General features: G+C 39.4%; 1 protein-coding gene across 12 annotated transcripts in view; it reads right to left on the bottom strand.

The window, feature by feature from the left end:
• LOC104920194 (metastasis suppressor protein 1) overlaps positions 1 to 16,157 on the bottom strand; it is a 47,832-nt gene that overhangs the window by 22,263 nt on the left and 9,412 nt on the right. For 7 of the 12 annotated variants that reach the window (XM_027286499.1, XM_027286500.1, XM_027286494.1 and 4 more), the window contains exon 4: positions 8,752 to 8,826. The exons of the other annotated variants lie outside the window; for them this stretch is intronic. In XM_027286499.1, coding sequence (XP_027142300.1) covers positions 8,752 to 8,826 — 75 coding nt within the window. The remainder of the gene's footprint in view (positions 1 to 8,751; positions 8,827 to 16,157) is intronic. 12 annotated transcript variants of the gene reach the window in all.

The following is a 16,157-nucleotide window of genomic DNA, read 5'->3' as shown; positions in this document are numbered from 1 at the left end:
TACATTTCTATAATAATAATAATACTACATAATTTATGATTTGTTACAGTTTCCAGTGAAAGGCCTGGATCCTGAATCATTTTACTGATTACTAATGTCTTTGAAAACATTTCTCACACACCACATACACACACTCTTGAGCAGTTGGCATACCCAGATGGAGCCACCCACACAGCAAGGAAACAGGGTAGCATTTCATTCACTGATTCATATTTCTACTCTCTCAGTCTGGTAGTCTCCTGTAAGTCTACAGTTACATTTTTCAATAAACAGTAAACTGCATGTATGATTGTGCAGGCTTTTAATTAATCTGGGACCCGAGGGAGTTGGAAAAAGATGAATAAATGTATGAATGAATAAGTCAAAATGATTGATATTCAACATAGTAGATATTCTAAAGTACACTACATTAAAGGGGTTAAGTAAGGAGACGTGGGTGGATAGTAATCTGCATGGTCCCCAAGGTCAAGGGCTTATAATAGCCTGCACTGATAGTTGGCCTGGCCTCCTTGGGAACCAAGCCCACCTCTTCATTCATCAATATCTGCTGACAGAAAGGCAGCTTGTCTATCTTACCCTGTCTACCCACATACACAAACATACACGCACGCACACACACACACACACACACACACACACACACGACAGTCAGCAAGTCTAGCTCAACGGGCACCAACACATGCAAACGTGTGGGCGAGCAAACACGCACGCACCTGCTGCAGTGTGACTAGTGCTGACACACAAAAGCTCTGGACTGTCTGACTACAGTTCCCAACAGCTGTCAACCAAAGACAGGAGAAGAGAAAAGGAGGACAGTGGGAAGAGGAGAAGAAGATGAGCAGAGAGCAGAAAAAAATGTCATGGTCTGAATGCCAGTATCAAAGGTTTAGAGGACTCTATTTATCTGGTCAAAGAACCAGCGTTTAAACGGCATGAAAGCTCCTATCTGAAGCCGGTGTTTAGTTTGTCCGTTCTGTGCTACTGTAGAATAGTGGATCAACAGTGTGGACTGTGATGACTGTAGATATAAAAGGCTCATTCTAACATAACAAAGACATAACGGTTCTTATTCTCAGATGATATATATATATATATACTGTATATACACACACACACACACACACACACACACACACACACACACACACACACTAATGAAAACATATTTATGCATATTATATCCCATTTCTGACCTATTTCTAAATTGTACACACTGGACCTTTAAGTAGTAACTCAAACATTCACATTGGTTACAAAGTGCTGACATTAACCATGGAACGGCATCAAAACACAGGACAGAATTTCCACTATCAGCCCTGAACCTGCAGTTAGATTGTAAAAAAGGACATATAGAGTAACAAGGACTGCAAACTACTGACCATTATAAATTTGAACAGCCCATGCTCTGACTACATAGCACCTTATTCCCTAAATACTGACAGAGGCGAGGGTGGATCATTAGTCAGGTTTAAACCCATGATGCAGTCAATGGTTTGCATCAGTCAAATGAAGAACCAAAACATTTTAGGCTGATGTCTGAGTGTCTTCAAGAATATAATGGTAAATGACAGCTGGATGCTTAGCTTAGTGACAGTATTTATTAGCATGGGCAATGGGCCAATGGATTGTTATACCAAATGCAATTCCACACAGATATTGTTTGTGAGATGGAAATGGGAAGTCTGTGAGAGAAACTAAAGACACTCATTGTAAAGTATAGATGTGAATGTGTGTCAGTGTGCCACTGCAATGCAGTGAAATGCATCCTGAATAGTAATGCTTGAAACTCCCATTGCCCTCTGCTCCTTTACATTGCTCCCTTCTTTTGAAAGCAGCGTCTCAATCTCCTCCGCTCTCTCCTCCTTTTGTACTTCTAGTTTTCCTTCTCTTTCGGACCTGTTTTTTTCTCTCTGCTTTCCTCTACTACCCTGATCGCATCCCTTCTTTTCTCCGTCTTCTAACTCACATGTCCTCTTTCACCCTTTCTGCTACATTCACACAGATTGAGATTCCAAATAACTGAGCCTTGTAGCTAAGAAGGTTGATTACATGTGCACAAGTAATGTATGCAGAGCTGGTTTAAATACGTAGATCTATGAATTTTGGACTGATGTACACTAAACAGAGGCTGGTTAACACTAAGTGTGTCAGTCTGCCAGTGTAGAGCTGCAGCCTGAATACAATCATCCAGCCATCAAAATTTTAATGCTAACTGGAAAAAATAGACACATATGTTATACAGAGTGGAAGAAGAGGTCTGTAGAGAAAGAAGAAGTCAGGACAGGGGATATATGTTGATGTTTTGTTGATTAGGATCTGATTGTGAAGAGGTGAGGAGAGGGTCAGATGACAAAGAGGAGTCATTTAAGAATGACAGTATGTCACCTCTGTGTGGTTCTGCAGTGTGAATGCTAACGAGGTCTTGAAGCTGCAGATAAACAAGAAAAGATAGCTGACAAATGCGCCATTTGCTCTTTAGGTCTCCTTCTTCATTTGGATGTTTACTGAGCTACTGTATCTCTACCTCCCTCCTCTGTTATTCTTCCCGTCTTTCATTGTTTCTGTCTCACCACTGTGTGGTATGAATGGATGCTAAAGCAATGGATGGGAACCAATTAAGATAACAAGAATGCATTGCTCGTCTACAAAATGCCACCATCCTTTTTCCTGTCACACTGGTGTTCTGTGTGAGTTATTTTCCATCTTGGGCATGCAGACATCGCTGCACATCCCTTCCTTATATACAGGGAGAAGGTTTCCATTTGCCCAATAAATCATCATTGAAACTATATCTATTCTGTAACCAATATTTACCACAATGTGTCGAACAATGATAGCATGTATTGTGGTACTATTGTGGTAATATTTCAGTATTATGGGTTTCTGAGGATGTTCACATCACGTTTTTATTCCCAAGTTTTACAGCAATACAGCATTCATCTTGAACATGGCGCTAATGCAAACAAGGAATGTTTTTAATGGCCAAATGGTGGAATGCACTTGGCTTGTCACTAACCTGACTGGAGTCCAACTTAGCAGGTGTTTCATTTGCTAAACACCGCACTAATGGCAGAAAAGCCATCGAAACAAGAACTGAATGAAAGTGGCCTCACTGAATGCCTCGCAGAGAATTAGCACAGAGGATGTCAGAATCCTGCTGATGTCTACAATACAAATCACAGACAAATTCTAATCAGAGAACTTGAGCAGCATGACATGTCTGCCTGGAGACAAACTTGAGCACGGCAGTAGAGTATGGTGGTGAGATCTCAATAATTCATGTGCTGCACAAGAGTACAAGAGAAAAGTACGGGGATGGTCTCTAGACAGAAATCCTGAGTTAGCAAACAGTCTCCAGGCAGACTTGATATCATAATTTATGCTAACTGGCTTACTGTTCTCTTACAGTGCTGTGCCATAAACTGCACATGTTGGCTTCAGTTGCAATGAAAATGTAGGTCATGGAGAAATTTCATCCCCCTCCCTCTATCCCCTTTATACTACTGTATTCCTTTGATTTCTTCTTTTAAGCTGGTCTCTCTCTGATCTAGTTCTCCACCATTCACTCCAGTCTTTTGGTGTTAGTTTAGTCATCCCTCTTTCTGGTTTCTTTCTGTACTGACTTACTCTTCTATTCCCACCACCTCGTCTCTGATGTCTCTGTGAATGTAGTACCATAGTGTTAACATGGTGCCTGAGTTAATCCAGTCAGTAAGCAGTTGGCCAGTTCAAAGAGCGGTCAGAGTCAAGCCAAAAATAAATGCTCAAAGACAAGTGGAGAAGGTCCTATGGGAAAGTACATAATGGAAATACAGCATTTTGGGAGATCTCTACTGACTTAAAAGTGAGAAATGTTTCCATCAAAAGAAAATACTTGCAAGAACACTGAGGAATAACAACACATTAAATGAGAAAAACAAACATAATTCATCCTAATAACAAAAACCCCATGGTCCTGCAGTCCCAGTGATCTCCTCACATACAATAAGGTACATCTCATCATCAGTGTCTCCAGAGCTGCGTGCTATTGAGTCTTGGGTGGAATGATAGAGAGTGTGTATTTAAGCAAAATGCCTAATCTCTGGTATGTGTGGGGGTCTGTGTACAAATACACCAGCTGTCGATGAGACACAAAATCTGCACCCAATGGACAATATAAATCATCACTAGGGATGCAACGATTATAGATTTAGATGATTGGATGGTATGATTATAGTCTATATCACCAAATGTGCCAACAAATGACCTCTAAAAGCTTGAATACAAAACCATCAGTAATGGACCGACATGATAATCAGTGTCTGCATATTGTACTACCCAACATGTCACTGCTCAGTAGCAGCTATAAGTCTGCCCAATCTAACCAATTAAAGCCACCAACGAGGGTTTAGGCCTCTCAAATATGTCATAAGCTGACCAGAGAGAGCAAGAGAGAACAAGAGAGTGAGAGAATGAGAGAATATATTACCCTAGAGCCCACTCTTGCTCTTTTCTGGGCTCTGGTGCCCCACTTTTTCTTTAATCTTCCTTTCTGGTCTGACACACATTCCATAGACAGATAGACTGAAAGGATTTAGTAGAACCTCTACCAGTGAACTAAATCCATTGCTTTTTTGGTTGAATATTGCCATCCTTATTTGTGGAATGCAGAACTGAGACACAGTGATAACGATAACTGCAACTTGAAACAATATACCTGAGAAACCCAATAACTATAAAAAGCAATGTTAAAGTACTATTTTTTCCAAATTTATTAGGAAAATAAGACACTGGTTAGTGCATAGTGCACAACAACAACAACAACATGTCAGCATGTGGTCAGAACGTGCAAAAAGTCTGGTGTCACAGTTAATCATTTACAGTGAAGAGGACACAGGTTCATACTTCTACAACAGCTGAACGGAACAACTAAATAAACACAGGTATGAGTTACAGGATCATGTTTGCCTTGTATGCAAAACTGAAGCTGCTCTGCCATTCAGTTAAAATTGCTTAATTCTTTACATTGTGAACATGGCAGAAATATTACAGTCAGATTTGAGGTGAAAAAAAAAAATCACATTGTCTGAACACTACAGAAAAATAAATAACTATAACTTTAAAAAAATAAATATCAACAATAGATATAGATGTTACAACATGCATGTGCAAATCAATCATACATAAAACAGGTCATTCAAGTACCTACGGTGTAGAAAGTATACTTAGATCTTGTGGACAGATTCTTTTAGAAAGTTTGGAGAAGAATTTCAGTCCTCATTACTAATACCCTGTGTACAGGCTTATGCAATAGGTCTCCCTGTGACATTTTAAAGATATTTAAAAAGAACCCACAATGCAGTTTCCGTGTGCACAAGGAGTGGCCCTGTATTATTCTAACTTGTGTATAAACCCAACTTTATACTATTGAAATGACTGTTGATACCTTAGGAAACACGATCTGGTATTAAAACTGGGATGTACATGTACATAGACAATGTGTTTCTATATGCATTGTATACTAATTATACACTGCAATGCAAGGTCTTCTATACTATTTCCAAAAAACAAACTGCCTGATTCAGTTATCAATATTACATAGGATCCTGTCTGCCAAGGCAAAATCAAATAGCAATCGTACATCTATGCTATGACAGGGCCTTCTGTCTGATCATCAGTCATTAGCTGCTGTTTGCAAACAAGAGGAAATGGTCCAAGTTAGAAAGTGAAGACAGATAAAACAGTGTTGACAGGTAACACATAATACAATAATCTTATCAACAATTTCATTCAAATACATAAAACTAGACCTTAAATGTTGCAAAAGTTACTTTTAATGAAGATGACCTTCAAGAAGGACGGAATGATGAAACTTTGCTTGCTGAGGGGAAATCCACCCTGAAACACAATTTACGCAGCGCGTCCGACCTTGTTATTTCTTAAAAGGGACCGTTTTTTCCCTAACAATGTTAGAAATAATGTATAATTAACAGACGTCAAATCAATAAAGTTTAGGTACAAGGTTTGGCGCTTCATGTTCTGTGCTTAGTATGTAAATGTGCCTATGACCTTCCCTGTAGGCAGAGAGACTGGGAGGCCTCTAGTCTCAGAGATACTGGTGATAATTTAAACCAGACACACACTTGAGAGAGAGACTGAACTGTTTGTCAGTACAACACAACGCTGCCTTGTTTGCAATAATGACCACCAGATTACATCTACCATGTGTGTGTCTGAGCCTTTGCATGCATATAGATGTGTGTGTGTCTGTGTGTGTGTGTGTGTACATGTGTGCTTGTGTATGTGTAAGAATCCCTTATGCTGTCAAAGAGTTACTTGGGGGACAATCTCCAGCCAAGTGTCACCCTACATCCATCCAACCGCCCGCCCACGCACAGACACTCACACTCTTCACACAAACACATCATTCATTCAGAGTGTTTTATGAGGTGTCTATGGGACGACAGGGAGCAATCCAGACACTGAAAGCTCACTGAGTCAACGCGCTGACTGAGTAACTTGAATGGACCAAACTTAACCATTATTTATCCATCTATCAACCAATACAATGGCTGTATTATCTCACACACTCAAGGATAAACTCACCTATTAAGTCTATTTAAAGAACTGCAGGCGACATGCTTGTTCAGCACATTTTACAAACACAGAAATCATTATTTCTATGAATTTTAGTTGGTACTTTAATTACACATTGGACACATTTAATGCACAGTACAAGGGCACCTTGCCTTATTCAAAAAGAATGAAGTTTTCTTGCAGTGACTGTGAGGGAGTTCACCTTCAGTGGTCATGCTGAAGCAGATGGCTCACCTGCCCAGTTACACTGCAACAATCTGATGATGGTATCCTACTGTGCTTGTGTATTTATATCTTTGAGTGTTTATGCTAATGTGTAGCTGTTGCACTCTATTCTCAAGGATGACGCATCAAATACTAGACAATCTGAGCTAACAAACGTGCCTTTTATTTCAGTTACATTGCAGTCTAGCTCTTACTCTCCTCTGTCTTTGCCCCCTTGATGCTTCTCTCTGTTTCATCTGAGCAGAAAGTTCCTAATGGTGATAAACAGAACATTTGTGTTTGGTTTGGTGTTGCTGTCACACACCGGCTGTGTATACACCTGGCCTTGGCAGCCTGGACACACACAGGAGGTGAAGGTGTAGGTGCAGAGGAGAGGAGGACATGGAGAAAGAGAGGAAATGAAATAAGAAAAAAATGAAGGTGAGAAAGAATGTGAAGTAAGGAACAAAGGAAAGCAGACAGGCAAACTAGGGAAAGTAATCAAATACTTATCAAGTGGAAAATGGGGAACAATGTAATAAACAGACTTACTTGTCTTGGCAGGTGTTATAGTTATGTGATATTGTTTTCTAGCTGCAAAATCAACAGTCTATACTCAAAGAACTGCCAGAATTCTTATCAAAATAACATTTGGTGAGTTTAGAGCCAGTGTTTTCAGCCAATAAGTTGTCGTTATGCGAGTTTAATCTTCCTCTGAGTCATACGGTATTTGGGCTCTAACTGAGGAAGACAGAGCTCTCAGTGTAGGCTCTATGAAATCCAGTGTCTGTATGGGAGTGCATGGCAAAATAGAACAAAAGCAGACTATGTTGGGTTACAGTGTGGCTGCTGGGATGTGGTCTTCTGTTAATGCGTTCAATGTTAACTTTTAAAGAGAGATAAACCAACAACAAGGAAACTCGTGCCCAAACATGGGGCCGACTAGCTTGGTTGCCCTCAGTTTCTCAGGAACATAAACACAGACATACGCACGTTTGCAGACAGAAGAGATGTTATCAGCCCAGTGTTTTCTTCATTTTATATTAAGTGGTAAACATTAAGAAAATGTCACCAACGTAAAGTCTATCAAAGTACTTTTTTCAATCAGAAAGGAGCATCAATTTAGCAACCTGCTTATACAAGGCTTCAAAACACCTCAGAAAGATATGAAGTTAATTTGCCAAAAAGAAATGCGTTCTCAATTTGGCTTTGCATGTATGTCAGATGTTTCAAATCTAAGACTCACTGGTCTAACCGGGTTTATGTTTAAATAAAAACAGAGAGCAAACACCCACAAACACTTGTGTGGACACACATTGCTTGCCTGCATAGTCAAGCACAGAGAAGATTCTCCGCTTCCTTTTTTGGCTCAAACACACTCAAAGGTGTTTGGCCTACTTTCCTCAGTTAAAAACATACACATTCTTCCTCTCTCCTGGAGAAAGAGTGTCCTGCGTCTTATCCCTCTTCTTCCACACATACACAACAAACATACGCTCAAACAAATGTGTCCCTTAACTCCATGACAAGGGCATTTTGGAGCCCAACTCAATGGAGCTAAAACACTTCCTTGTACTTATGTACCTATGTTAAAGTGTTTTATAGTGCAAACTAAATGGCAAGGCAAGAAAGTCTACCATGAGACATGACAAAGGTTTGACCAATACATTCTCAAACAGCAGAGAAAAAGACCAGCACTAAATCAGCATAAGGGATCTGTTGTCTAAGAGATGCAGAGCATTCCAGCATTTTAGCTTATACGACTGAAACCTTGCATGTGCTGTGCATGCATATGTACATGTGCACACGAGGGTGTGGAATCTTGAATTAGTCTGTGAGTCTATGCGTGAGTCTGTGTATTTGACCCATTAACTGATTTAATTGCTGGTTCCAGTGATCTGCAAGATTCCCAGGATGGGGTCAGGGTGAACAGAAGAGAACAGAGGGTGGATTGAGAGGCACGGAACTCGCCTAGTGGATGGGATCTAGGTCTGGGCTGGGCAGAAGACAGGAAATGTATACTGCCAGGCTGGTCTTGGACTGAAACTGGAAAAAGAGGACAGAGCACTTTCAGAGAGGGCATTGAGACAGCGGGTTAGTTCAGGATCTATGGGTGCTCTGTAACAAAGGCCAAGCCATGAACTGAGAGGGGCAAAGAGGAAAGGGCCAGATTTTTTTTTTTTTTCATCAAGTTGTATGGGGGTCTGTCCATGGCAGAGCACACAGAGGGTGCTTAGAAAGAATCAGACTGATGTCTTTCTGCAAAAGTCTTGGGTTCAGTGCATTCCAAGTTGGGTTTAGAAAGCCAATGTGTCCATGATCGTTTAACAAAAAATGTCACTTTTGTCCTAGAGCCTGTCAAGTAAAAGTACATCTGCATTCAGGTAAAACCTGCTGGATTATCTAGTGTCACTGTGAGCAACTGAAATGGAAAAGGGCACGGTAAAGTCTGAGGATTTATTTATTTATTTATTTCAACTCTGAATCGCCTCTTGACTTTAATCAAAATAAGCTGGATGTGTGCTAGTTCACAGTAATTGTATGGCCCAGCATCACTCGGTAAAAGGGGATGAGACTGAGGGAACAGAGGCCTCATTGAGAAACAACCAGGGCATCTATATGCATACTCACACAAGAATGAATATGTGTAGCATGAGCTTGCCTGTATGTACCCACAAGCACACACACACACACACACGCACAGGAATTGACATACGCCCTTATTACTGTGCTGCATTTGGGCCCCTCGAACTAATCTGGACTCATAGACAGTATCTAGTTCATGTATACTCATTACTAATCCTTTATTTCACATTCAGACTTTATGGACCTCAAATATGACAGTTAACTGGCCATCTTTTATCTTTCTTAAAGCATAAACCTACCAAGCCTGAAAAGTTATCTGTCACTCATAATGACAGGCATGGATAACAGATAACAGTCGTGACAGCTTTTGTCCTGCATTAGCAGAGACACCAATTGCATTAACAGATGACTGGAAATAATAGAAGGTAAATTTTTAGAGACATCTGGGATTTACAGCCCCACTTAACCTGAATATCTGCTAGTCACAGAAACACAGTATGGACAATATATCTATACAATATTCATGTAACCTGCTCTTTTGCATTTGTCATTTTTATGTTGTTTCAATGTTTCAAAGACATTTTATTTTAAAATATATAAGAAATGTGACAGACACAAGGAAGAACTTACACACCTCAAAACTGGTTAGTTATTTTAAGGGGCTGAACCCATTGTAGGCACACAAGGGCCTCAGTGGAACTAAGTTATTCCATAAGGAGGGGCGGCATTGATGTTAACAGGAGGTTATACAATGGGTTGAAGCTAGGCTGTGTATAGAGGTCATAAAGATGTAGCACAGCCACTTTGTCACACCTAGAAGCAAGCAGGAAAAAGTGGAGCAATGAGAAGATAGCAAGGGCTTCTTCACCACTTGTTTATTTCACTGGATCAGTTATTTTCAATAAAACATTCCTAATTTAGTATTGATTACAACATTTCTAAGGCACACCATTTCACTTTGATTATGAGAAAATATAGCTCACTCCATACAGTAGATTTTGATGTGGGATTAAACATTGCACCCAGCAGTTCATCACATCTTAAGAATCTCTATTTCATAACCCCCTTCTTCTGCCTTCCATGTCTACCAGGAGGCCGGAACTCATTAAAGTTTCATAAAGGCTGCAGCTGAACTCAGACACACTGGTCTGTTTCCAGTCAACATATAAATGAAGTTTATGTTTGATTGATGTTTTCCTTTTCACCACTGGTTGCTGTTAGTGTCTTTCTGTCATTAGTACAAATTCAAAGCAGTCAGGTTCAGCCAGGTATCCAGTAGCATAGCATAGCAATTATTCCATGACAACAGGGCTGCAATAATGACAATAGCCAGCATTGTTCCAAACAGACGTCAGTGTGTAAGAACTGGTTTGTCATATTTATAGAGGCTTAACATTACTTCAGTAGGCATCTATGATCTAATAAGACGCCTAACTTGCAAACTTAGGGAAACAGACATTTATGTGAACATTTATGTCCAAGGAATATTAATGTTGATCAAACAGTTAACTATACCTGACTGTGTGTATATGTAATTCTAGTGATATGTTGAATGATTAATTAAACTCACTCAACAACTGGTGATAGGTAACTGGAGGTTTCAAGCAATTATCAACTCTAAAAACATGATGGTACAATTTAATAATCATTTTATTTTCCAAATGGATTTAACAAGCTTCTACATGCTAGCTCTGTGGCAGGTGTCTATTTCATCTCTGCAGAGTCAAACATGTCCAAACAGACCCAACATAACAGAAGCTGACAGACCCACTGGGCTTAACACACACACACACACACACACACACACACNCGCTAAACACACACACACACACACACACACACACACACACACACACACACACACACACACACACACACACACACACACACACAGTGTGTGTGTAGAGACAGTGTCCTGACAGCTGCCAACCATCATGTGATGCAGGTTTGGTTATTTTTATAACCATGAACAAACAATTACGTTATATGTTGTGTGAGAAATTCTGTGTTGCATGTGTGTAAATGCTGTTTTTGAACACAAGGAAAGTGACAGATATATAATCTACCACCCCTTATAATGTTTCACATACATGTTACATATTCCAAAGGTCACTCGTGTTAATTGTGTACTATGTATTGCATGACAATTTAAAGTACAAGCTCTCAACTTAACTCCAAGTCGTTTCTTTCCAGGGTCAAACTCTGGAGATTTACAGATGGGTCAATGGAAGACTCAAACAAGCCAAAACTAGTTTAACTTGCTGTATGTAAACCTAATTAGAATGCTAGGATGCTCGTCTTACAACTGGTATGCAGACACAGTCAAGTGCCTAAAAGCTAGGTCATGATGGCCTTCACCTTTATCAAAGTTAACAGCTCCTGTGAAAATCATTTTACATAATCCATTTCCAACAAAATGCAATTCTTGAAAAGGGTCAAAGTCACATTGCTCTGTTATTTTTAACATCTGCTCTCCGTGTCTGGTCTGTCATATGGAATGACCTCAACTCCCTGTGCAGCCTAGTTGCCATCAGCTGTTTCACCGTGGCTGACTTCGAAGAAATCTCCCTACTCGTCACTCTCACATTCACTTGGTGAATGGAATACCACAAAGAGGTAGCACTAGTGTATTATGAGCACAGAAACATATACAGACAGGCACACAAACAAGCTAAAAAAAGAGGGCACACACAAACAGACACATACAGAAGCCCATTATATGAAGAAGGAAACTATGACATAACTATAATTTGATACAAAACAGAGGAAAAGAGGGCGTTTACATGGAAAATGATGTGGGGCTTGAAACAAAGAATTATTCTTTTGCTTCTCTGTTCTTCTGCCTCCGTTCTCTCTTTATCTCTCTCTTTCTCTTCATGGATTCAATTGGGCTTTGTCTCATTCTTCACCAATGACCAGTAGAGTTTCAAGTTTTTAGACAGAATGAGAATGGTTCAGCTTGCCTGGCTCAGCCAAGAACTTACATTTTAAAAAATGCATCAGATACTTGTTTTTTTTTTTTTTTTTACCTGTACTTGGACTCACCAGGTCCATCCATATAACATGCACAACTCAGTTCAGTTTTTTTTTTATAATCTAAATTGCAATAAGTATTTTTTTTTTTAACTTTAGAATGAATATTTTATATCAACAGACACCATGGATCCTCTTCCACAGAATCCACCATGTTAAATTGCCATGTTTCTACAGTAGCCCAGAATGGACAAACAAGACACCGACTCTAAAAAAGAGCCTTGGATGCTTTGTGGCCACTGTAGTTTCTCTTTCAAGGACACATAAAGTGAGGGGGTTGAAATCAGCAACCACACTGCTAGATGGCACTAAATCCTACACTAAATCCTACACACCGTCCTGAAATGGCACTGATTGAAAAAAACAACTTCTTTGGAATACAGCAGGCTCTCACATTTATATACTGCAGCCGAGCCACATTTTGGGGGAGGTGATAATGAGGTAAAGAGTTTATTGACAGAATGTGATGTGAATCAATGTGAGCTATTCTGCTCCTTTAACTTGTTTGGTTTAATCATGGTTAATTAACAAACAAGTGCACTCTACTTAAACACATCTTTATTGTCCCTGCTGATACAAGCTTTAATCCATGCACCATGAGCCTAACCAGAGTGGTCGTGCACGTCTAGAGGAAGAATAGAATCTTCAATTAAAAGCTAATTGAATTGTGCGATAACTAAAGATTCCCTGCCTGACTGCCTGGAATCACATTTTTCCTTTCAGCTAATTCACATAGACCTCTTGGTAACAGCTTGTTTGTCAGTCTCCTCAACACTGTTCATTCAGCTTGATGTCTGAGTACTTCTGACCCAAAACATGTTTAATCATTTACGTTTAATCACATGAGTTTAAATCAAATAGAACCCATTAGAGCGATTAGTGCAAACACTGTCACACTGCTCCAAGGCAGGAGCAACACTGTGGCTACGTGACAGGGTTGTCCTGGTGTGTGTTTGTGCCAAAAATACAAGGATACATGCACATGTCTGCATGTAATGCAGTGTGAGAAAAGTTCAAGGTTCACAGATATAAAAGAGAAGAGCAAATTGTGACAGGTACGGTGCAGGTGCAGAGAGCAAAGAAGGTCAAAAAACAAGACATACATAAAAGAAAGGGAAGGGCTTCCGAAGGTGGCAAAGAAGACAGAATAGGAAAACTGGAGGAACAGGGCGTACAAAGTGTAACAGAGAGGAGAAACAAATTCAGAATTTAAAAACATATTTTTTCTTCTCTGTTTATGAGTAACTGGATTAGTGTAAAGACAGTAAACAAATAGGATTTAAACACACTTAAGGATGTGAGCTAATCCTTTTTCACCAGAATTGCTACAGGCAAGACAACTTTGAACATGTTATTATGATACAAATTCAACAAGCTGCTGGCATGGGAGAAGAAATAAAAATGACAGTTTAAACATTTTCTATATGACACACTGACACGCAAGTCTCTCTAACAAGATCTATCCCTTTTTGGTCTCTTAAGAATGTTTTACATCGAGTTTTTAAGGTAATGTTTTGGTTTGTCCCACACCAAAGCTAATGGTTTCTTAACCTGCCAGCACGGAGCTTGTCCATTGGCTTGGAGCCGATTGCCCCGGTCAGTTCTTGAGAAACTCACTGTCACTGACAGAGAAAGCCAGTCAGAAAGACAGACAGACTGGCAAAAGCATAAGAAATGATGCAGGGATAATGCTAAGACGATTAGGAAAAGAGCAGTTTAATTTTGAGGAAAACTGAACATTAATGAAAATGTACAGTACAGCACATATAAAGAAAAACTATAAAGACTTGCAAAAAGCAGCTGGGAAACAAGAAGCAAAAGGGAGATGCAAAAGTACACTTCAATGTACCACACCGGGACAACAAAGCAAAGTGAGCCCTTTGTGCAGGGAAGAAGTCCAAATCCTACAGAACCCAACAAAGCACAGCGAAACAGGTGGTTTCAGCTAATCCTCTGTCTGTGTGTGTGGCTGTGAATGCATACATCTTCGAATGAACACATGTGAATGTCTAGAGGTGTACATGGCTGTGAGTGTGTGATTCTTTTGTTAATTTACACTTGCATGTTACATACTGTACATATTTATATGCATGTGTGTGTTCTGCTAAGCAAGCAGATCCAGTCTTTCTGTCTAGTGTCAGTTCAAATAGAGTCTGAATAATAGAGCACAACAGAGGAAAAGAACGGCTTTGTCTGGAGACTTAAGTCGGCCTTTCTTTCTCTTATTCAAACTTTCTCTACTTGGCATTCCAGTTATTTTATTTCACTCAACTGTAAACTAGTAAGCTGGACGTTCTTACTCTTGACAATAAAAATAAGTATGTACTTCTCTCTTTATTTTGGTAATACGCATTAATTCTCAAACCTTAATCTTCTTTTTTTTTTCCTAACCCAAACTATGCTGTAATTGGGCGTCTTCAACCTGGTCCACTGTGTAAAAACTGGTTCAGCATCACAAGTTTGTCTGTTCAGATTCTCAGAATTTACTTTAAATAAATAACTTTCTTTCTTTTCTTGGACCAATTCTAAAACTCAGTTGAAGTTTTTACTACACCACAGTGATGATGACACTTGAAGACTGTTTCAAAACCCCAGTGTGTTTTGCATGACACACAAAGCTACATTGCTGACACATGATTTTCACTATAAATCATATTTTAATCAAAATTGCTTCCAAAAAACAAGTCTGCTTGGTTTATTACACAAGAGGCAGAGTGGAAACAGACAAGGCCCACAGACTATGGCATTTTGCACATCATCTGAGCATAAAGTGTTAGTTTAGTGTCTCTTAATGGTCTGAACCTAATTAAAATACAGAGGTTTGGAAAGGGGATTAGATAGAGTTTGTTAGAATATGAACCCAACTTATTTGACCTATGATAACAATTTAAGTATTACAATGAGCAAGTAAACAGATCATTACTGGTGTTTTGACATGCTGGGAAGCAGAAATTCATCTGGGGCTGGTTTTGGAACCAGTGAGGAAAATAACCTTCTTTGTTGACTTTGTTCTTGAACAAAAGCCTCAAGATTTTGATACTGTAACAGAGCTATTTTATACAAGTGAGGCAGAGTACGTGCAAAGTCTTGTTTTCAGGGACGGAAAATTCTTCAAGGACTGGAGTAAAAACAACTTATGTACTGTTGTTATGAAGTCTGGTGTGTCAAATTCATGTCTTGCTTTGGGGTTACCTGTGTCATAATTGCAGAAGAATGTTCAGTCAGGGGTTAGTCCTGTCCAGGTTTTATTTAAACTGGGAATGGTCTTTAAATGGAAGTGTTTGGAAAAAAAGCCTTGGCGTGCACATTTCACATCTTTTAACAAAGATGCATATTGAACACAAAATTGCAGTCCAAGGTTCTGAAAACACTAATTTCTTGTAATGTTTCAATCTTTTGATCATGCTGCTTCAGTGATAACACTGATAGAGTCTTAGGGTAACTGTCATCTAAACACCTATAAACAGGGTCTAGTGATCAACTCCTAAACTTTTATGAGCTCCCATCACTGCCAATATCTGCAAGGCTATACAACAGTACAACCATTTACAAAGGCGGCCGAAAGCCTTGTTCTCCTGTTTAAGACACTCGTGACCTTCATTGCGCTGTCAAATCTGTGGTCACAGTTATGTTTGTACCATTTTATTGCTCTCATTATCATTATTATTTTAATCATTGTTATTGTTCTAAGAAGAAGAAAAACATTAACAGTTGTCTTACTCCATTGTGTGGTGGTAGGGAGGGCGGATGACGTTTTT

Source organism: Larimichthys crocea, chromosome XIII, assembly GCF_000972845.2.
Source record: "Larimichthys crocea isolate SSNF chromosome XIII, L_crocea_2.0, whole genome shotgun sequence".
Taxonomy (NCBI): domain Eukaryota; kingdom Metazoa; phylum Chordata; class Actinopteri; family Sciaenidae; genus Larimichthys; species Larimichthys crocea.
Note: the sequence above shows the minus strand (reverse complement) of the source record. Positions and strands in the feature narration are given on the sequence as shown.